Source organism: Triturus cristatus, chromosome 3_2, assembly GCF_964204655.1.
Source record: "Triturus cristatus chromosome 3_2, aTriCri1.1, whole genome shotgun sequence".
NCBI classification, from domain to species: Eukaryota; Metazoa; Chordata; class Amphibia; order Caudata; family Salamandridae; genus Triturus; species Triturus cristatus.
Window position 1 is genome coordinate 1,084,840,993 of NC_140584.1, and position 23,383 is coordinate 1,084,864,375.

The following is a 23,383-nucleotide window of genomic DNA, read 5'->3' on the forward strand; positions in this document are numbered from 1 at the left end:
AAGAGTTTTGTTGGTGTACCCACAAAGGCGGAACTGGTTATTGGGCAAGGACTACTTCCAGGAAGGGACTAGGTCCTTGGATGGGAAGACACCAAAGCAGATAAGCATCAAGTCATGTTTCTTGGCCGCAGAGAAGTGAGCGGACAAGTAGTGCTGTGGGCACCAGGCCGTGTACGATGGCACGACTGCCCACGCATGCCATTTACACAAGAATGCAGTCTTATCTGAGGTGTCTGATGAAAGCTTGGCTGCTCTGTTGGCGAGTTATGTGTAGGCGGGGTGTACCAAACATCATCTAATTGCAGGGCTTTGATTAAATGCTGGATATCAAAGAACCATGATTTATTTTTGTGCGCACACTTTTTAATTTCCAGCCAGCACTGGTGTGAGACCGAATTCACTTCGGCTATTCTCAGCCTCCAGCAAAGTTTCACTAAGGTCCCATTCTTTGCTGGGCTCTGATGGAACAGGTCGAACTAGAGCGTGATTTGGGCTTGCGAAACGTGTTGTGAGATCGCAAATAGTTAACGAAAAAGATTCGTTTATAATGTATTTAGAGTCGCCATAGCCTTCCCTTTTAGCATTTCTGAGCCGTAGGTAAGTGAAGGCATTAATTTAGCGTCCACGACTTGAAGATGGAGTGTCAAGGTGTTTTGTGTCTTTTGTTGTAAGGTTTTGAATGCAAACAGGAGTTTGTTTGCTGTGGCTCATCTGGATGCTAGATGCGTTTTGAAAGTTAGGTGAGAATCTAAATGCTTACCGAGATACTTATAGGTTTTCCCCAATTCTAGGGCATTGCCCTTGGTCCCCCAAGCAAATCTGTCAGTTTGCCCCCTGATGGCAATCCTCTGGAGGGGGCAAAGGGGACCCTCATCAACCAGTCGGTCTTAAGATTGTTGAAGGTGGGATTGGACTCTAAACAAGTGTTGGTGAGAGCAAGGGGTCTGGTACACCGGGTATTGATGCAAGGAGGCTCATAGGTGTCCTGGGGCCTCCCAACCTGGGAATCAGACCTCTTTGAGTAAGATTACCTCCTCCTGGACGGCTCCTGCGTCGCTGCACCCGGTGGTCAGCAGCTTCTTGGAACTGGACTTTGGAGTTGGTGCCTGCAGGATGCATGGGAGTGGATCCCACTACAAGGGAGATGCTGGCTGGTTTGTGAAGTATTGGCAACCAACCAAGGCTTTTGGAGGATGCACAGATACAGGACGGGTTGGTCTTTGCAATTGACAGGTCTGGAGCAGGTAGGCAGGGTTTGGTGCCAAAAGTCCACAGCAGTCATCAGTTCTCGTGTTGATAGGCTCGACAGTGTCCCCTTCTTTTGTAGTCCGGTGAATCTAAAGTTCTGGTGTCAGGACGCACCTAAATTCTCAAGTTATGGGCGTTTGGGGAGTGTAGAGTAGTAGCTAATGGGCTACTTACCCTTGGGGTCACTGTGCCCGCTATATGACCACTTCCTGTGGGAAGTGGGCATACCTTTGTCCCTGTGTCCCTAATTTTGGCATCACCAAGATTCCAAAATTAATCTAGAGTGGGTCACATCAGGCAGCTCATCTTAGGGGTGTATCTGGCCTGGTTGTGCTCCACGTCCCCTCGCATGACTAATTTCCTGCCTGTCCTAGTGCCAGAGCAGGGGGAGCAGGCAAAGTTCTTGACCTCTGAGGGCAGGGCTCTCACCTCCTAGGGGGTCAGAACCACGTCTGTGGTGGTAGGCTGGATTGTACCGGTACCACAGAGGACTAGTAGTGTTCAGGGGGTCATGTATCAATAAATCTATCACTGGAATCAGAATGGGTTTATTAATACAAAGTGTTTAATACCAAACACCTTTGGTTTCAGTGAAGCTATCATGTAGCTGGGGAACTTGGAATCACCAGTGCCCAGTACTTACTCAATGTCTTGCTGCGACAGATCCCGGACCTTCTGACTTTTAGGCGGAATCTGAAGACGTGGCTTTTCCAGCTATAGGATTTTCTTGTACTGTGGTTGGGGGCTTTTGCTTGTCAGTAGTTATGGTGGTCTTTTCTTAGCGCTGGGACACTTTTTGGAGTAGCCGCACGCTCTACAAATTCCAGATAACATAACACATAACGAACAAGTTACTTACCTTCGGTAACGCTTTTTCTGGTGGATACAATATCTGCCTGTGGATTCCTCACCTTGTGAATATCCCCTGCGCCAGCATTCCACGGAATTTTTTCCCCCAGCTCTCTACGCCGACGTGGACGTCACAACACCTCGGCTCCGCTCGCGACTCCGTAGGACGTCACCGGAGCCATAAGAGAGCCACGTCGGCGTGATGACGTCAGTTCCACCCATTTTTTCCGTGCCGCCGAGGCAAACAGGTGGACCGACAACAGATTCAAAGTATACACAGTATACAACCTTCAAACAATTATACATAGTATATATACAACAAGGAAAGCTAAGGAACAGACGCATTTCCTATAAGTGTACCAGATAAAACAACATGTCAAGCAAGGCAACCTTTAAGGTATACAAAGGTGGACAACGGGGAGGCGGGTGGGCCAGTGAGGAATCCACAGGCAGGTACTGTATCCACCAGAAAAAGCGTGGATGGATACATCTGTCAGTGGATTCCTCACCTTGCGAATAGATTCCCACAACAGTTCCACTCCCGGAGGAGGGTGTCCACCTTCCTATACCAAAAAGTCCTGCAAGAAAGAGTGCGCAAAGTGGCCCTCCCTCCTCATCTCAGAGTCTAAGCAATAATGCTTTGCAAAAGTATGGAGGGAGGACCCAAGTCGCGGCTTTACAAATGTCTGCAACAGGAACACCCCTGGCCAAAGCAGAGATAGAAGATTTAGCTCTCATTGAATGAGCTCTAATACCCTAAGGAGGAACGTTACCAGCAAGGGCGTAGCAGATCTTGATGGGCTAGGATGATCCATCTGGACAGAGTACGCTTGTGTACAGCTTTGCCTTTAGATTGTCCAATATAGCCCACGAAGAGCTGATCATCCAAATGAAAGTCCTTCGTTCTGTCCAAATAAAAACTCACAGCTCTCTTAGGGTCCAATCGGTGAAGTCTTTCCTCCTCCTTGGAAGGATGAGGAGGTGGATTAAACACAGGGAGAGTAACAAACTGCCCCAGATGAAAGGGAGTAACTACCTTAGGTAGGAAAGCAGCCCTGGTCCTAAGAACCATCCTTTCAGCATGTAAGGATAAAAACGGGGGTTTTCAACTAAGAGCTTGAAGCTCACTCACCCTCCTTGCCGAGGTTATGGCTACAAGAAAGACCGTTTTAAAGGACAACAGTCTCAAAGGACAGCTATGAAGGGGCTCAAAAGGAGACCCCATAAAAAATGTTAAGACAAGATTAAGGTCTCACTGTGGCATCACAAAGTAAGTGGAAACCTGTTAGTAAGAACTTTGATAAATCTTAATACAATAGGAGATTTAAATAATGATGGCTGATCTGGAAGACACAGAAAAGCCGATAAGGCTGATAAATAGCCCTTAACCGTGGCCACAGCACAACCCTGCTGAGCCAAGGAAAGAGCAAACTAAAGCACATTGGAAAGATGGGCCTTTAAAGGGTTAGTGGATCTTTCTCCACACCATTTTACAAACTTAGACCACCTGTAGGAGTAAATGGAATTGGTGGAGTGTCGCCTGGCCGATAAAATAACATCCACCACATCAGGCGGGAGAGAGAAAGAACTCCGGTTGCCCCGTTCAATCTCCAGGCATGAAGGTGCAGGCTCTGGAGGTGGGGGTGTAGAACCTGCCCCTCCGACTGCGAGAGGAGGTCTGCCCTGAGCGGGAGATGGAGCAGAGGGTGCGATGAAAGGTGAAGTAGATGTGCGTACCACACTCTTCTTGGCCAATCCGGGGCGACCAAAATAACTTGGGCCCGGTCTTGGCGAATCTTCCTCAGAACCCGAGGAATCAACGGTATGGGAGGAAACTCGTAAAGATGATGTGAACTCCAACTCAACTGAAACGCGTCCCCCAACGCCCCCTGCAACGGAAACTGGAGACTGCACAATGTCGGGCAATGTGTGTTCACGCGAGTGGCAAACAGGTCCATCCGAGGCGTCCCCCGCGTCCGAAAGATATGACGAACCACCTCCGGATGGAGCCTCCACTCGTGGTCCTGAGCCCAGGACCAGAGCCGCAACGCCTCTCTGCAGAGACGGTACGACCCTACTCCTCCCTGCTTGTTGACCTACCACATCGCGGTAGTGTTGTCCGTCAGGACTTGAACCGACTGACCGCGAAGGGAAGGGAGAAAGGCATTGAGTTCCAAACGAATCGCCCGCAATTCCAAAAGGTTGATGTGAAGCAACCTTTCCTCTGGAGACCAAAGACCCTTGATCTCCAGATCCCCCAGATGCGCACCCCACCCTAAAGTGGATGCATCCGTTATCACTGTGGCCACCGATGGAGGTAGATGGAAGGGCTTTCCCTGAGACAGATTGCCCTCCACGGTACACCAAGACAGATCCACTGCAGTTTCTCTGGAGATCCTCACATACTCCCTGAGATCTCCGTTGTGCTGATACCACTCTCTGCGGAGGCACCACTGGAGTGCTCTCATGTGCCAGCGTGCATGGTTGACCAACAGAATGCAGGAGGCGAACAGACCGAGCAGGCGAAGGACCTTCAGAACTGGAACAACTGCTCCATTGTGGAATAAAGGGATCATTTCCTGAATGTCGAGAATTCTTTGAGGAGGAGGAAATGCTTGACACACAGTAGTGTCCAGTACCGCCCCTATGAAAAGGTTGCGTTGAGAGGGCACCAGGTGAGATTTGGGCACATTGATCGAAAAACCCAAGTCGAATAACAGTTGAGATGTTACATGCAGATGATGTTGCACCATCTCTGGGGACTCTGCTTTCAGAAGCCAGTCGTCCAGGTAGGGGAAGACCGGAATCCCCGACCTCCTGAGATGAGCAGCCACCACTGCCATCACCTTTGTGAAGACTCGAGGTGCAGTAGTAAGACCAAACAGGAGGACCGTCAACTGGTAGTGTTGCGACCCAACCGTAAAACGGAGATACTTCCTGTGCGACTTCAGCATTGGGACGTGGAAATATGCATCCTGCAAGTCGATCGACTCCTTGCTGCAACGCTTGAAGAACCTGTGCAAGGGTTAGCATCTTGAATTTCTCCTGTTTCAGGTAAAAATTCAAGACTCTGAGGTCCAGGATTGGACGCAATCTGCCATCCTTTTTGGGAATCAGGAAATACCGGGAGTAGCATCCCTAACCCCTTTCCTGCTCTGAATCCACCTCTATCGCACCTTTTTGAAGCAATGCAAGAACCTCCTTCTGCAAAAGGAGCAGATGGTCCTCTGAGCAAAAACCTTGGCAAGAAGAGTAAGGGGGAGGAAACTCCCGAAAGGGAAGGGCGAACCCATTCTCTATGAGGTTTAAAACCCAAAGGTCCGTCGTGACCGATTTCCAACCTCGCAGAAAGTGGGACTCCCGACCCCTCACAGGTCTCACATGATCTAGGATGGGGGATCTAGGGCTGCTTTCCTGAAGCTTCATTGGGAGCAGAGGAGGATGACGATGAGGAGGGATTGCGACCAGAACCTCTCCGGCCCCTTTGTCTTCCTCTATATGATCTATAGAGAGGATTTTGCTGCTGTTGTTGCTGCTGTTGCTGAGGCTGACGGAAGGAACGAAAGGATGACCTCCCAAATCCTCTATACTTCCTTAAGCCAAATCCGTTAGCCGGAGTCTGCAAACCCATAGATTTCGCAGTAACCCTGCTATCTTTAAATCTCTGCAAGGCGGAAACAGCTTTTTCCCCAAAAAGCTTTTCCCCCATCGAAAGGCAAGCCGACTAGAGTGGCCTGAACATCAGCAGAGAAGCCGTAAGAACGAAGCCAAGCCTGCCTTCTAGTGGCTATTGAAGATCCCATAATTCTAGCCACGGAATCAGCTGTATCTAGGCCCGACTGAATAACTTGCCTGGCGGCAGCTTGAGTGTCCGCAACAACCTCCATAAAAGAGGCCTTCTCCTCTTCAGGCAGTTTAGGGGCTAACTGCTTCACGAGTCCATCAAAGCATGAACGTAGCGCCCCAATAAACAAGTAGCATTAGTCGACTTAAACGCCATGCTTCCAGATGAAAAGACCTTTTTAGCTGATTGTTCGATCTTTTTAGAATCCCTGTCAGCTGGTGCTTGAGGGAAGGCGCCTGAAGATTGCTTCGAGCAGGAAGCTTGCACTACAAGGCTCTCTGGTGAAGGGTGAGAGGAAAGGAAGCTCGGGTCACCTAGAGCTACTCTATACCTCCTTGCCACTTGTCTGGAGACTGCAGGTGAAGAAAGTGGCTTGCGCCAAACGTCCATAACAGGCTCTGAAATAGCCTCATTAAAGGGCAACAAGGGCTCAACAACTGAAGATGGTGAATGAAGGACTTCAGTTAAAAGGTTTGGTTTGTACTCTGCAGAGGGCAACTGTAAGTCCAACAACTCTGCAGCCTTCCTGATGACCAAATGATAAGGAGTCAACTCTTGTGGAGGAGGAGATCTGGCAGAAGAATGCTCCCATTCTGGAGTAGTATCAAGCCCACTTGCATCCTGAATGCCCTCAAACTCATCAGTGGAATCACCAACTTCACCTTCCTCCACTTGCTCCCTATATCGTTCCTCCTCCATAATCCTCTGAGCCTCTCTCCGAGAGCGGATCCGAGGGCACGGCGTTGGCGGCGCCGTACGCGGAGTCGGCGGCACGACCGTGGAGTTGACGGCGCCGGAGTAGGCGTAGATTGAGTCGGCACCGGCGTCGAGGGAGGCTCCGAAGATGGCAAACGATCCAGTCGAGGCCGGGAGGATGGATCTCCAGACGACGCCGGGAACTGCCATGAAGGAGCCATCTGCAAGAAGAGCATAAAAGGTGCCTGAGCATAATGTTGCGGCACGCCCAAAGAATACATCATTTGACCCACAGGACCAGAAGGTGCGCCTGATGGGAAGGCAGCTCTTCGCATTGAGGAAATGCGTCGGATCCGCTCCCGGAGTCGGGAAATGCGGGTATGGGTTCAACCCTGAATCCGGTCGAGGGGTAGCAGGAGCCGGAGCTGAAGTAACCTCAACTGGAGCCGCAGGTTCAGCTGGCAATGGAGAAAGATCTTCCACCTGCTCCGGCTCGGCGTCGGAAGCTGGAGACTCCACTGGTGCCGGTGACTGCGCCGGAGTCAACCTGGACGAAGGTGTCTTCTCCGGAGACATACGAGGAGAAGGGGAAGGCGAAATGAATTCCTTACTTCGAAGCCGAGGCAACGGCAACCTCAAAGCCTTACTCTTTGACAATCGGCGCCGAGAGCTATGCTTCTTCTTCTTTCTGTGCCTCCTCGACTTCGAAGAGTGTGAAGTTGACGACTCTGGCTTCGACTTCTCCTTCTTCCTACCTCTCTTTTCCTTTTTTGCCTTGGCCATGAAGAGTTTCGCTTCCCTCTCTTTCAGGGCCTTGGGATTCATCTTTCTGCAGCAGGAGCAGTCATCCACATCATGGTCTGATGAAAGACACCACAAACAATCTTCATGGGGGTCAGTGATGGACATGTGACCCCCACATTCCCTACAACCTCGTCGAAGACATGGTAAATCCAGAAACAGTAACCCACTGCAGGACAACAAAGTAGCGGGAGAGGGCTGGAAAACCGCTACGTGTCAACGTCGTGGAAAAAAGGGAACTGACGTCATCACGCCGACGTGGCTCTCTTATGGCTCCGGTGACGTCATAGGAGTCGCGAGCGGAGCCGAGTTGTTGTGACGTCCATGTCAGCCTAGAGAGCTGGGGGAAAAAATTCCGTGGAATGCTGGCGCAGGGGGTATTCACAAGGTGAGGAATCCACTGGCAGATGTATCCATCAGAAATAACATAACATATGACTTCCCTGGTCACTTGCAATGCCTAATAATCAACTTGCACATCACAGGGCTAAATCTGCTCATGTAGCTATGTCTATACATGTAATATACTGCACCCTGCCTTAGAGCTGTAAGGCCTGCTGTAGGGTCTGATTTACATATATTGCATACAGTGTCTATAGGCATGGCACAAAGGTTGAGTGCCATGTTGTGTTTTCACTTTTGTCTGCACCATTTCACTTAGTCTGCATGAGTGTGGTGAGGGGTCCCTTAAGGTGGCACAATACATTCTGCATCTCTTAGAGACCCTCTTTAGCACCCATACTCTAGGTACCAGGGGTACGATTTACAAAGGACTTACAGGGGTGCTATATGTCTTGCCAATTGAGGAACAATTGTACAGTTTTAGGGAAAGTGATCTGGCACTGGGGACCTGGATAGCAGGAACCCAGTGCACTCTTGTCAAAATTGCATTTGAAATCAGGCAAAAGTGGGGGTGACCATGTCAAAAAAGGCACTTCCCTACACCCTGGAAGCATTTATTAGGAACATCAAGAGCAGAGATAAGTTAGCAAATTCTGATTGTATGAAATATCAACCATTTGCAGCTAACGTAAATATACTTAAAGTATGAGTTATTTACTTTCGGTAACGATGTATCTGGTAGAGACGCTGTCTAGCGGCAGATTTCTTAACTTAAGATTCCTTAACTTAAAATTATCCCCAGGCGTCAGACCGGATCCAGATCATTTTTGCAGCAGCACATCTGCGCGCCAGGGGCCGGCACCACACGACCCCGCCTTGACGTCGTAAAACGGTTGTGACGTCAGCGAGGTCATACAAGTCCCTCACGGCACGCTGACGTCGGTTTTCTTCAGAGAAACTTTTCCGCGGCACAACGCAGAGCTACCAACAAAACAGTGAAAGTATGGGAACAGTTTGCGAAAGAGAAAAAAATCTGTAAGGCAAAGAAATCGGATGGTGCATAACACCATCATAAAGGACAGTATCAGACACTGTCTATTTACAAACCAAGAAGTAAAGGATAGAGCAACGCTCTGAGAAACAACCCCTCAAAGCGAAGCGTGGACCCTCCCCAGAGGCTGAGTAATAAGGGAAGAATATACCAACAGACAAAGACAGACTGTTATTACAACATATAGAACTGTGTCGGCTAACAAGGGCGGAGCACAGGAAGAACAACAATCTACTGCGAGAAGGCATTACAAGAATGGCACTTCCACTATAGTAATGGAAAGCTGAAACATAGCCCAGCAGACCCCCAAGTAGAAAGAGGAAGCGGGAGGGAGGGAAAGCAATAGGAGAATATCCCACACTGGAAGGACCAGGGTGGAGGAATGCAGAGAAAAGGACGAAGAATCCCCCGGTAAAGGCGAAGCAAAAAGCACCGCTCTACAGGAAGAGAAACCACCTGGAGGAAGGTGGCTGCATATTGTAAATCATAAAAGGGTTGCACCAAATTGAACACCTTGAATGAAGACCAGTGCCAACTGAAAGGAGGCAAAGTGGAGAAACCCACCTGGCAAGGTCCTTGTAGAACGGGGAGGATGAGTGGGCGTTAAGGAATCTGCAGCTAGACAACGTCTCTACCAGATACATCGTTACCGAAGGTAAATAACTCGTACATCTGATAGAGACATCTAGTCACAGATTCCTTAACTTAGAATGGATACCACAGCCATACCCCAGGGGGAGGTGGGTCGGCAACAGAATGTTCCCAAGAGCACTGAGCCAGCAACAGAGTGATGGACTAAGGGGAAAGCTGTGGTGGTGCAGCCAGTCAGTAACCCAAGCAGCTCGGAAGAGCAAAAGATAAAAGGAGGCGAGGCATCACAAGAAGGCCAAAATGGCGCAACACCATACCTGTGTGAGTATAAGTGGAAACGGCACTAAGCCATATCCCAGAACGGAGGCGAGAGTACATAACGAAGGGAGGAAGGAGAAACCACCCCCAGAACTGCATAACGCACTAACCACTCCCAGAGCTCAATGGAGCAGTAAATTGACACCAACCAAGCTATAGGACAACATGGAGAGACGTACTCAGAGACTACCAGTCGAGCCCACGCAAGGGAGGCCGGACATGCAGCATCCAGGAAGCGAAGGGCAAGAGGCAGGAAAAGAGCAATGCCTCAGAAGCACAGGCGGGAACATAAGACACGCCAAGTGCATAGTTAGTCACCAGAACGCGACGGGGGCGGACATTACCACGCTGAACCACAACGAGGTGGGCCACAACGAGAACATGCACATAGCAGACAGCTACAAGGACAACAAGGTGGAGTAGCTATGATGAGTACGGGACTGCCCAGCAAGGCAGTTTGAAGGCCAAGGGGAGAACACTCCCGGAAGACAGAAGCGCAGGGCGCAGCACCTGGGACGACCTTCATCAGAGGAGCTGTCCCGCAGGCACACCAGACACAGATGAGGGTAACACCCAAAGTAAAAAGACACATCCGAAGAGTGTGGCATCCAAGGCACTGAAGGTGCCTATAGGAACTGTGAAGAAGAACACACATAGCTGTTCAGAACAACAGCAGATCTCCAGACCACCTCCGACCCGGAGGGGAAATGCACCCCCATAGAAGAGAGGGACTGTGCAGTACATGATCGGGACAGATAAGACTCTAGAAAGAGCATCCAGGAGCGGAGGCCCACCTCAGGGAGTGGAACCCTAGGAAACCTCATTGCTGAAGATGCAGGAACATGCACCGAAGCGCAGCCTAAACATTGTAAGAAAAAACACTGCCGTGCAGAACGATGGCAAGGCTGAGTACAAGGCACCCAACTGCTCCCTGAAAAACGAGGATATAGGACCAGACCTCGCAGAAGCGAAGAGAGGTGGAGGTGTGTAGAAAGGGATACCCAACGGCCAATCCGAGGGTATATATATATATATATATATCAAAAGGGCCCAACCACGAGACCACCCAGCTGCGGGTACTATAGGAGGACCCGCCTGATGCACCCGGGGCAGGAGGCAGCTTCATTTTGAAGCATGTTTAAATACACTGAAAAGGAAAACACCCCTAGAAGAGGAGAATGAGGCACACACGCAAGGTTCAAGTAAGGCACAACACTGAAAATTGTCCAACGGTAAGCAAATGGCGTCAGTAGACGTAGGACCTCCACGCCTGCCTGGCGCAGAGCGGAGCTACACAATAGCATACAGGTACCCCACCTGGAGTATATCACACCCCCAAGAAAATCAGGGGAACACCTCCTAGGGTAAATCACAGTCAGAGGACAGAACAGAACAACCTGTGGAAAACCGCCATAGTAGGCTTACTGCCAGCCCAAAAACTCATAGTCCAATAGGCGGACGTTAAATAAAAGGGTAACCACCACAGGATATGACAACGTGAGACCCGCTAAGTACAGACCTATGGGGGAGGGCGAATGCCCGCAAGGAGGCGCTGAACTACCGAATCGGTGTGGGCATCAAACAAAAGGACACCATCAAGGGCAGGTCAACAAAGCATTCCCGGAATATTCTCCGGGAAGACGCCATTCTACAACCAAGCATGGCGTCGTAGTGCAACCGAACCAGCCATAGCTCGGCCTAAGGAATCCGAGGTATCAGAGGGCTGAGCAGATAGTAGTTTCCACCAGATCACGGCCGTCACGGATAAGACGGAGGAGGTCAACATGAGCACCCTCAGATGTGGAAGATAGAAGAGACTCGGCTGAGTCCCAAAGGGCAGAAGTAGCCCGAGCCAAGACACACACTGTATTGAGTGATCGAACTGCTGCGCTAGTGGAGGCGAAAATACTACGACCCCACGACTCCAGCCATCTGGACTCTGGGAGGGAGGAAGCAGCAGCTGAGGCAAGGAAGGAAAAGAAGCTTGCAGAACCAACCCCTGAACGTCTGGATGAACAAATAAGCAAACTGGATCGTTTGGAGCAGGGAGGTGGCGGTGCATGATAGAACGAGCCACCGGATCAACCGATGCCGGCCGAGCCCAGGTGCCCAGAAGGGCATCATAAAGAGAAGCTTCGAAAGGCAGAAGCGGCTCTACATTCCACGAACCGTGGTGGAGGACATCCAACAGAGGGTCAACAGGCAGGGGGACCGAAGGGGGCTGCATACTCAGAATGCGGGCGGCCATGGAAACAACTCTTAGAAATGCCGCACCAGCCTCGGTAGCCCTCCGAGGAGGGGACAATAACTCATCTGTGGGTGAGGGCTGTAAACTGAGCCTCCCACCCCAAGGAGGGTTTCCAATGAACGGAGGATGAGACCAATGTCCAAATGAAGGAAGCCCCATGGACGAATGAGGGTCCTGATGGGGTTCCTGAGGAGGCGGAGCCACAAATTCCAAGAAGGAGGGGGGGGGGGGAAGAGGGGGGCTAGGAGGGGGGGAAGAGGCAATGACGGATCCGGGGTCGCCAGACGTTGGGGTGACGCCTTACTCCCCCCGGAAGCCTCCGGAGAAGTCAATGATCCTGCGTCGAGGCGGGGCCAGGACGACCTCGTCGGCGCTGACTCTGCCTCATCCGGCACCGACTCTACCTCAACCACAATAGGCTCCGGCTCCGAAGCAGAGAACGGTGCCGGAGTCGGGGAGGCTCGGCCTCCTAAAAGGCAGCCACCTGTCCGGAAGGCCAAGGTGGGCTCTGAGTCCAGCTGCGAGCACCAGCAACCACCTGCGACGCCACAGGGAGCCCCACTGGGCTATGCGGCGTAGTAAGGGTGCTATGGGTCGAAGAGTGGGACCCAGCCAGGCCGCGCCCTGACAACACCATATCTCCATCATCCCTAGAGGTGAGGTGCTCAATCGGTGCTGGGGGCCAACCCACTGGCGAGCCCACCGGAGACCTCGCACGTAGCAGAGGGTGTGAGGAAGCCCCAGGGAGAGGAGGGGTCCCAAGGGAAGCCTGCAAGTCCGCAGCATAGGCCGCCATCTGGGTCCGAGTCGCCCCCACGCCCGGGAAAAGCGGATAGTGGAGGGACGGCTCCCGGGGGCGCATGTACGGAGAAATCCGGGAACTAGTGCCCCCAACAACAGAAGGAAGGGAGGTCGAGGACTTTGGCGACATGCGCCGGGACTTACTAGGAAGGGGCGCGTGACGCACATGGGAACCAGACGGCGACCGACGCCGCAAACGGAACCCACTGCCTCCGGGACCTGTCGCCGAAGAGGAGGCCAGGGGTGATGACGACTCCGACCGGGACAGGCGAGCCGAAAGTAACTTCCTCCGGTGCTCCCGCCGGGACTACAGCTTGAGCTGTTGGCAGGCGTCGCAATCCGTCGAGTCGTGGGTTTCGCCCAGACACCACACACAGATAAGGTGTGGGTCTGTAGCGGACATTTGCCGCGAACAGGAGGTACACGTTTTAAAGCCCGAAGGCATCGCACACTGTTCCAGACGCGAAGGCGTCAAAAGGGCCAGAGGAACCGCTTACTCCAGATCCGTGTTGCACGCGGAAAAGAAGGAAACTGACGTCAGCGCGCCGGGAGGGGCTTATATGACCTCGCTGACGTCACGTCCGTGGACGACGTCAGGGCGGGGTCGTGTGACGCCGTTACCTGGCGCAGAGGTGCTGCTGCAAAACCTTTCCGGATCCAGTCTGACGCCTGGGGATAGTTCTAAGTTAAGGAATCTGCGGCTAGATGTCTCTATCAGATCATTTCTAAAATAGGCAATTTAGAAATAACTACAAAATGTTGCCAATATCCTGGGTGACAGATCCTCTCCTAGAACCATCAATTTGACATTGATGGACACATGGCTGTAATCCTTAAAAGTTGTGCGTGCACATGTATATTTATATATACATAATATGGTAATATATATGTACGTGTCTGGTGGATACTTCTACCCACAGATTTCTCACCTTTAAACTATCCCCATGGAGCCACACTGCATCCGGAGAATTCTACAAGCAATGCTCCCGTGCCCTGGTCACTCCACAGTGCCTTGGAAGTGACACAGTGGAGCCACTTATGAGCAACACACTGCATGCAGACAAATGATTCTTTTTTTCTGCACTCCTTGATGCAGATCCAGAGCTCCACTTCCAGCTTGTTGATTCCCAAAACTTTGTACAGTAGGGAACGATAGCCCTGCTACAAATGTATAGAGTATTTATAGGGGATTTTGACCCAGTGCAGAAAGCCAGCGCCCCACAGGATACTGCAGAAAAGAGGAAGGGGTAACATTGCGGTCTCCTCAAAATACTGATGATGCATTGTATCTACTTACGAAATACTAATGGACTAGACATCTCTTGAAACCAAGCTTGACTCTCTTACTGTGGCAATGCAGAGGGCTGCTGATACATTAGAATTGTAGTTGCCCACTATTTAGAATAAAAGAAATGTGTTAACCGAGTTTCCTCAACCAGCTTCAGTGGAGACATAATTGCCATGTAATCAAGTCCTTACTGATGTCCTTTTGACAATATGGTGCACACCTTGCTCATGCCTGCCAGTCAATCAACAGGTGGCTAGACATTATAGACCGGCTTCCAATTAACCAAACTCCCTAACAAAACACCCTACCTCATTTTTAAAGGCTCTGTAATTAATTAGAATCCAAATTATTTCCCAACCAATCATATGGATAGGGAATCAAAATAATCAATGCTACGATTGACTACTGTGCAGCCTAGACAATGCAACGCTACAATCTGAACTTACACATGCAGATTTACTGAGCTCCGTGAGAACTGGGACTACCTATGCCATGTTTTTGTTGTTTTGCCTGCGGGTTCTGCAGGCGTTACAGATTCATGTACTTACCGGTACTCCTGACTTATTATGTCTTGGCAATGTATACAGCGGGCCACGGCCTATTATGTACCATGAAAATTTAATAAGGATAATGTTACTCACCCAGTAAGCATCTGTTCTTGCCATGTAATGCTGTAGATTCACATGCTTTGCATATTCCTGCCATCTAGTGTTGGGTCTGGATGTTTTGCCATTTGTATTTCTTCGAAGAAGTATTTTCCAGTCACAAGGTAGGTTACTCCTCCTTTCGGTGACAGTGCGCATGGGCATCGACTCCATTGTTAGATTGTTTTCCCGCAGAGGGTGAGAATGAAGTTAGTAGTAAAGACTAGAGATGTCCATGCGTATGTATGTATATTAAGAGAGAGAACTGTAGCAGCTACAGGAACCCAGGGAGGCAGGTGGGTGCATGTGAATCTACAGCTATACATGCCAAGAACAGATGCTTACTGGGTAAGCAACATTATCCGTTCGAGGTGAGCTGTAGATCACATGCTTTGCATAGTCTATATAGCAGTATTCTCCCAAAGCAGTGGCTAACCTGTAGTCGCTGGAGTTGTCTGAAATAGTGTTTTAAGTACTGCTTGGCCCATATTAGCTTGTTGTCTCGCTAACACATCTACACAATAGTGTTTAGTGAATGTGTGCAGTGTAGACCATGTTGCAGCTTTGCAAATGTCAACTATAGGGATGTTTCCTAAGAAAGACATAGCAGCTCCTAACTTGTGAGTGGAATGCGCTCTAGGGTGGGTACAGTTAAGAGTTCTTTTTGCTTTTGCAAAACAAGTTTGAATGCATTTAACAATCCACCTTGCAATACCTGATTTGGAGATGGGATTGCCCTTGTGTGGTGGTGCAAAAGCAACAAAAAGTTGTTTGATCTTACAAAATGATTTTGTTCTTTCGATGTAATATAAAAGTGCTCTTTTGGCATCAAAAGTGTGTAGAGTTCATTCTGCAACAGAATCAGGTTGAGGGAAGAATACAGGTAATTCTACCGACTGATTTATGTGAAATGCAGATACTACCTTAGGTAGAAATTTGGGGTTTGAACGAAGAACCACTGTCTCTGTGCAGCTGGAATAAAGATTCTTCTTTTGGTTAGTGCCTGTAGTTCACCCACTCTCCTCAGGGAAGTGATAGCAATGAGGAAAGCGGTTTTCCAAGAGAGAAACTGTGGCTTGTATTTATACATGGCTTCGAAAGGTGGGCCCATTAATCTTGTGAGGACTATGTTAAGATTCCACACTGGGGCAGGTGAAGTCTTGGTGGTATGACTCTTAAGTCCTTCCATGAAAGCTTTAATTACTGGCACTCTGAAAAGCGATAAATGTTGCCTATTTTGTAGATACACAGCTATTGCAGCGAGATGTAGCCTGATGGAGGTGTAAGCCAATCCTGACTTCTGCAAGTGTAACAGTTAGCAGATGATGTTTTGTATGGAAGCATCAAGAGGGTTGATGTGATTGTTATTGCAATAAATAAAGTGTTTCCATTTAGCTGAGTAACAATGCTCCTGTGTTAGGCCTTCTGGCCACCCTGATGTTCATGCAGTCTAGTGAAAGGTTCAGATAACCAAACTCTATGACTTCAGGAGCCATATCGTGAGGTTCAGTTGTTTGGGATCTGGGTGCCTGATTTCTCCATGGCTCTGTGTGAGAAGACTGGATGTCAGGTGCAGCTTTTGATGAGGGACCAGAGACAGCTCCAACAGGGTTGTGAACCATGGTTGACGGGCCCATGGGGGAGCTACTAGTATCAGTGTGAGGGATGTTTGCCTGAGCTTCAGAACCACTAATGGAATGAATGTGAGAGGCGGAAAAGCGTAGGCAAATATCCCTGACCAGTTCATCCATAGTGCATTGCTCTTGGAGAGCAGGTGTGGGTGCCTGGAGGCAAAGCTTTGGCATTTTGCGTTTTGGTGTGTGGTAAACAGATCTATCTGATGGACTCCCCAACTTTGAAAGTATGGGAGGAGAACCTGAGGGTGAAGTTCCCATTTGTGTGTTTGCTGCCTCTGTCGGTTGAGGAGGTCTGCAATCTGGTTGCTCACTCCTGGGAGGTGTTCCGCAAGGAGATAGATTTCGTGGTGAATGGCCCACCTCCAGATGTCTTGGGATAAGTGGGACAGTTGAAGAGAGTGCCCCCCCCCCCCCCCCCCCGTTTTTGTATGTAATACATGGCTGTCATGTTGTCGGTAAGAACTAAGACAGCTTCGCCAACCAGGTGAGTTTGAAATACCTTGAGAGCTAGAAAGATTGCAAGCAACTCTAGATGGTTGATGTAAAGCAACCTCTGCGGTTCGCTCCATAGGCCTTGCACTGTGTGTTGCTGAAGATGAGCTGCCCAGCCAGTGAGGGACGCGTCTGCTGTTAGTACTGTTTGTGGAACCGGGTCTATAAAGGGCCGTCCTTTTGATAAATTTTGTGTGTTCCACCACTGCAGAGAGCGATGAGTACGGCCGCTTACAAACCCTAGATCGGTTAACAGACCCTGTGATTGGTTCCACTGACTCGCTAAGCATTCCTGGAGGGGATGCATGTGCAGCCTGGCACGGGGAACAATCATGATGCATAATGCCATCATTCCCAGTAGTTGCATATTCACCCGAGCTGGAAGCGAGTGATTGGATTGAAACTGGAGACCAAAAGCCTGAATGTTGCGAATTCTGGCTGCGTTGGGACACTCCAGAGCCTTTTGAGTATTTAAGTTGGCGCCTAGGTAGTTTTGCGTATTGGCAGACTGGAGATGTGATTTTAGCACATTGACTGTGAACCCCAGTTGATGTAGTAACTTAATTGTTCTGTGAGTGTGCTGGAGACACTTTGGATACATACTGGCTTTGATGAGCCAGTTGTTCAAGGAGGGGAAGACATGGATGTGTTGTCATCTTAGGTGAGCAGCGACTACCGGCAGACACTTTGTGAAGACTCTGGGGGAAGTGGTGACTTCGAACGGGAGTACCTTGAACTGGTAATGTTGACCCGCTATCACAAATCTGAGAAATTTGCGATGAGCGGGATGGATTGGAAAATGGAAATAGGCGTCCTTTAAGTCTAGAGTAGACAGAAAGTCGCTCTTTTGCACAAGTGGTAGTACTTGTTGAAGTGTTACTATGTGAAAATGGTCTGACTGTATGTAAAGATTTAGTTCTCTGAGGTTCAATATTGGTCTGAGAGAACCATCTTTTTTGGGTAATAGGAAGTAAAAGGAGTACACGCCCGACCCGTGGTGTTGTGGTGGTACGGGCTCTATAGCCCCTTTTTAGAAGGAGAGACTAAACCTCTTGTTTGCGGAGGAGTAGGTGATCCGGCGAGAGTTTGTGTGACCTTGGGGGAATGTTTGGAGGATTATTGGTGAACTCCATGCAGTAACCAACACAGATAATTTCCAGTACCCACTTATTTGTTGTAATGGACTGCCAGACGATTAAGGAATCTGAAAGTCGTCCCCCATCAGTTGTTAAATGGTCGACGAGGGGGCGAGGTGGGGGGGGGGTGGGGAGGGGGGTGAGGTGCGGGGTGGGTATGGAGGGGGAAGTCTAGGGAAGCCACTCCTTTGTGTTGGAGAGGGAGGTGCGTGTATTTGAGCCTCTACCTTTGCCGTTGTTGCCTCTGTAACCCCCTCTGAAATAACCCTTAGAGGCAGAGGGTTTATTGTTGCCCTTGCACATGGTGGTAGTCTCTGCGGAGGTATTTTTGGACCCTCCTCGGTAGAAGGAGCGCCGAAAGATACCACGTGCTTGTGTTAGTTGAAGGGCTCCCATGGATTTGGCCACTTCAGTGTCTTTCTCCATTTTTTCCAGTGAGGAATCTACTACCGGGCCAAAGAGGTGTTGTTTGTCAAAGGGTGTGTTCAGTATGGAAGTCTGAACCTCAGGATCTTAAAAGGTCGGTGGTGTTTATAGCTCTAGCAGCATTGTCTGCAGCATCTAGGGAGCACCTTATTGCATTATTTGAAATTAGCTGTCCCTCCCGCACTATGTCTTGCTCTGTAGAATTATGTTCATTGGACAGAAATTGGAGCAATTGCTCCATCTCGTCCCAATGCGCCCTGTCATACCTTGCGAGCAGAGCAGCGCTTGCGTGTTAGAGACGTGCCAGAAGTTTGCTGCCTGAGAGGCTACCCTTTTCCCCGAAGCGTCAATAAGCTTGGATTCTTTATCTGGGGGTGGAGCATCTCCTGTACTTTGGGAGTTGGCCCTTTTACGTGCGTTGGACACCACTAGGGAGTCCAATGGTAATTGTCCCTTTATGTACACTGGGTCAGATGGTGCTGGCTTGTACTTTTTATCTAACCTAGGGGTAAGGATACGGGCCCTACGGGGTCATTAAATATGTCATCAACATGCCTGATCATACCGTTGAGCATGGGGAGTGTGTGCGATGACTTTTGTGTGCTGCTAAGGGTTTCAAAAAGGAAATCCTCTTCAAGGGATTCTTTGTGCAGCTGTACACCATGGTAGTTGGCAGCTCTACCCAGCAGTTCTATGTAACCTATGCTGTCGTCCGGTGGAGAGGGCTTGGTAGGTACAGGTCAGGACCATTTCCTGTGGGAGAGTCGGTATTATATTCTGCCCATGGGTCTGGGAGTAATGGTGCATTGTCCCCATTCCCATTATCCTGATCTTCAGGTGTATGTGGTGATGAGTGCTCAGGTGAAATTATTAAAAATTGAGGCTGAGGAGAAGAGAAGAAGGAGTTGGAAGAGGAAGAGGAGAAGGATTAGTCCAGACATTCTTCCTCTTTAAAGGAATGTGGTAGGTCTCCTCTGTGTCAGGTTTCTTTTTAAGGGTCACTTTTGTGGTGATATGTCCAGTAGTTGGATGGATGTACACCTGTCTCTGTTTCAGATCCGGTTTGGTAGGCAGAGCATCGAAATGTTGTTCTTGAGATGGAATCAGCACGTCCGGTTGATTCGGTGCAGAAAGTTTCGGTGCCGATGGTTTTGTTGCCGAGGTTTAGGATCCTGATGATTTTGGAACCAAAAGTGTTTTCGGCATCAAAGGGGGCGGGCCAGAGCCTGGCTTCGACTTCGATCCCAAAGGTTTCGGATCGGAGCCCGTTTTCGGGCAGCTCGGCTCGGTGTTGAAGGCTTTTGGGTGTGTTTCGGTACAAAGCTGGATGGCAGGGCATTGGAAACATGTTCTCGGTGATGACCGTGGCCCGGAGGTGGGGGTTGGACTGGAACCTTCTTCTTGGACTGAAGTGGACTGTGGGACAAGGAAGGATCTGTACTTATGGTACGCTGCCCTTGCAGGATTTCATCGTCCCCCTCGGAGCCATAGTTGGAGATGGAGATGGGATCCTGTTCTTCGGCTCCCATAGCGTCTCCGGCTTCTTGTTCCGAATCCTCTCCAAAGAGGTCCGGAATGGAACTTGCGTGTTGGCTCTGCATGTCGTGACGTGGAGCCAGACTGTCGCGATGAGTCTTCTTGGAGTAGAAAGCCTTGCACGCTTCCCAGTCCTGTGCTCCGGAAACAAGCACAGGTTGCACACTTCGTGTGCGTCAGTGTGCGTAAACTTTGCGTGGAACAGAGGGCAGAATTTGAATGGAGTCCGTTCCATTGACTGCAAGGAGGACCGTCGCGGGTAGGCCCGACGGCCTTCCACGAGCTTCCAGATCGAAAAACGTTTTCTTTTTAGAAGTAAATACAATACGTAGAGAATGGCATACGCGATTAAAAACAATACCATATAGGGTGAATGGCTTGTGCACCGAGGTAAACCGAAGAAACGCTTGTCAAACCGGAGCACAGCAATTCACATCCGAACGCGATGGAGGAAAAAAAAAACAACCTAACAATTTAGTCGATGCCCATGCGCACTATCACCAAAAGGAGGAGTCACCCACCTCGTGACTGGGAAAGACTTCTTCGAATAAAAACAAACTGCAAACATCCGGACCCAACACTAGTTGGCAGGAGTATGCAAAGCATGAGATCTACAGCTCACATGCCTCGAACAATATGTTTAAAAAAAACGAAAATCTATGCTTCCTGAGAGATACTGTTTTATTCGGGTAGCCTAGCCCTTTAGTGCAGTTTGTCTCCATGTTATGTACACCTATGTTTAATGGGATATGGCCAGCAACATCTTGTTCGCTATCCCAGGGGACCTTAGGACCTCTTTAGCCCCAAAGAAACATTATGGTCAAGATTCAGCTAAGTAATGTGCTCTGGGTTGGTCTACAAACAATAAATTGCATTGGGAGAGCGATTGACACCTGTCTCATGCTTAGGAGTCCTATCCGGATGAGATCAATTGTATTTTCTCCAGACGTACAGCCTTGAAACACTGGCCCCTCTCAATCCAAACAATTTGATGTTCTTCAGTTTATTCTTTTGTTATTTATTTCATTAGCCCAGCAAGGCCTTGCGATGGGCACAGTGGAAGGTTATTAATCAGCTCTTTCAGGATTTATGGGGTTTATCGGACCAACCTTTTTTGTGAAAGTCTCCATTGGTGATAAGTTTACAAAATGTGTGATACACGTGTTTGCCCTAAACTGTTTTGTTATGCCTCTGTGGGACCTGAACTTGCTCTTGACATTTCTCATGCACAGCTGTTCCTAACAACTCTTGATGCTAAAAACTATCTTCCTCATTGTAAATCAGGATGGCAAAAAAAAAATCTACAGAGCACTTCTCCAGCCAATAAAATTTGACATAAAATTCAAATGTTTGACAAGAGTTGCAAATCAATAAATCACAACTTTAAAATGAAGAAATATACAAAAGTGTTAACACTTTAATCCCACCCAGGAACTTTTTTAGATGCTTCCATCTCAAAAACGACTTAACAGCTTTACACAAAAGAACAAAAGCACACTTCATAAGAACAACATTACTATCAAGGTAGTAGATGAATAAGTTATGGATGTAGGCAACCATCCACAACTGTAAGGTCCTCCAAAATATCCCAACTATTTGCTAGAAGTTTTTTCTGGGGAAGTGTAATGGAGCCTTTAAAATGCATAAGCCCACCAGTCAGTCATAGCATGGTTCAATTGTTCTCTTGTTCCCATCTTTGGAATACTAATCAAATTTGAGTGAATTTAAGAGTCTGGATCGGTAATACCTAGTTTTAAACTTACTTGTACCTGTTAGAGGGACATAAATGTACTACATAAAAACAAACAGTGCTATGAGTAAAAACACATTGCATCTTTAACGTTTTGCCCCTTATATGTACCAAGAATACACTGAGGTGAGAAAATGTATATTTCTACTGAACTGGAAATTATCATGATAGCTCTTTAACGTGTTTTAATATGTACCTGTAATTATGGAACCAGTTTATTACGGTACTGGTTTTCAAGTTCAATTGGCCCGCCAGCTCCTCTATGGTTTTTGGTGATGGATATGGCTTCTGCTGGTAGGCTCTTTTTAGAGCTTCTTTTTCTTCTGGTGCCAACACAACTCGTGGTTTCTTCAGCTGATGTTGTGGCTGTGGGCTGCAACTCTGGCTGTACTCAATTCCAACTGAGGGAGGTTCAATAGGCTGGCTTTCACTTACAGAGCTGTGCCGTCGTTTCATGTAGGCTGGAAAAACATGTTATATAATTAATCTCACCAGTACAGAGTGTTACAGGATGACTACAGGTAAAATTAGTAACTTGTTTGCCTGACAGCTGTCTAACAACTACCTCAAAACAAAGTATTTCTTCTGTTGTTTTGAGGACACAATTACAGTAAGTTATAGTTTTGACATTCATCTCATTACAGACATCGATTTTGCAAAACATGATTTTCTGTACATTAATATGCACTGTGTAATTTATACTTCTTAAATGTACTAAAACAATTCACTCAATGGTGCATTGTGAAATACAAAACGATGCATGTTTCATAGAGATATATGAAACCAAATCCATTTCCTAATTCATATTCGACGTCGTGTACACAACATTAAGATTTGAAAGGCTAATTTACCACTTTGTTGTATCCCACTCACATGTTTATGGGAGGCCTCTCAAGTGGCTGCTGCACACCTTGCCTATATCACAGACAATCTAGCCACTTGGTTAGAAACTCTTATCTAGACCAGCCCAGTGACAATGTGAACTGTTAATGTAACAGGAATCAATGTACAGGAAGGAGAAACATTATGATGTAAAATAAATTCCCATTCTCAGCCATCTGGCCCCATGACATCTAAATAATCTGAGCTCAGGATACAAAGCAAAATAATGGGATATGATTAAACCACAGTCAATAGAGGAAGCAAATTATGTAATATGCAATATATAGGAAGAGCCTCCAAGCAGAGAGTTATATTTCATTAAAACCATGTGGAGTATGAGTCCATGTGGTATACGTCTGTACTTTTCCAAAAGAAGCTGTGTTCACTCAAATCAGTCATTAATGGCAATAACTGCATTTAAAAGTTGATTTAAGTTTCATTGAATTCATAATCCATTATATGTCTTTCTCATTATAATAAAAAGCTTTTTTTATTTTGTTCTATTTTATTCTATCAAATTGATAAAACCTCAGTTTAATCCCGAAATCAAAATTTTCATATATTTTATCCAACTGCTGACACTGGGTGATATAAAGAGAACAAGAAAGGGTACTTTCAACAGCAGAATTTCAAAACCAACTGAATTTCAAAATCAACTTTTACGTCCCTGATGCATTTCGACTCTGAGGATCTTTCGATGTGGGGGATTTCCAACTTATCACAGAATACTGCATAATCCTAAAGGATTTTTTTTGTCATATTTGATTTTCTGTCTCTTTGTGCTACAATAAAGAACTAATTAC

The 23,383-nt window shown here is 48.2% G+C and overlaps 1 protein-coding gene across 3 annotated transcripts in view; it reads right to left on the bottom strand.

Annotated features, from left to right (window-relative positions):
* CUX1 (cut like homeobox 1) overlaps positions 1-23,383 on the bottom strand; it is a 1,097,219-nt gene that overhangs the window by 46,070 nt on the left and 1,027,766 nt on the right. For all 3 annotated transcript variants that reach the window (XM_085649842.1, XM_085649843.1, XM_085649841.1), the window contains one exon: positions 21,895-22,159. In XM_085649842.1, the coding sequence (XP_085505968.1) occupies positions 21,895-22,159 (265 nt within the window). The remainder of the gene's footprint in view (positions 1-21,894; positions 22,160-23,383) is intronic.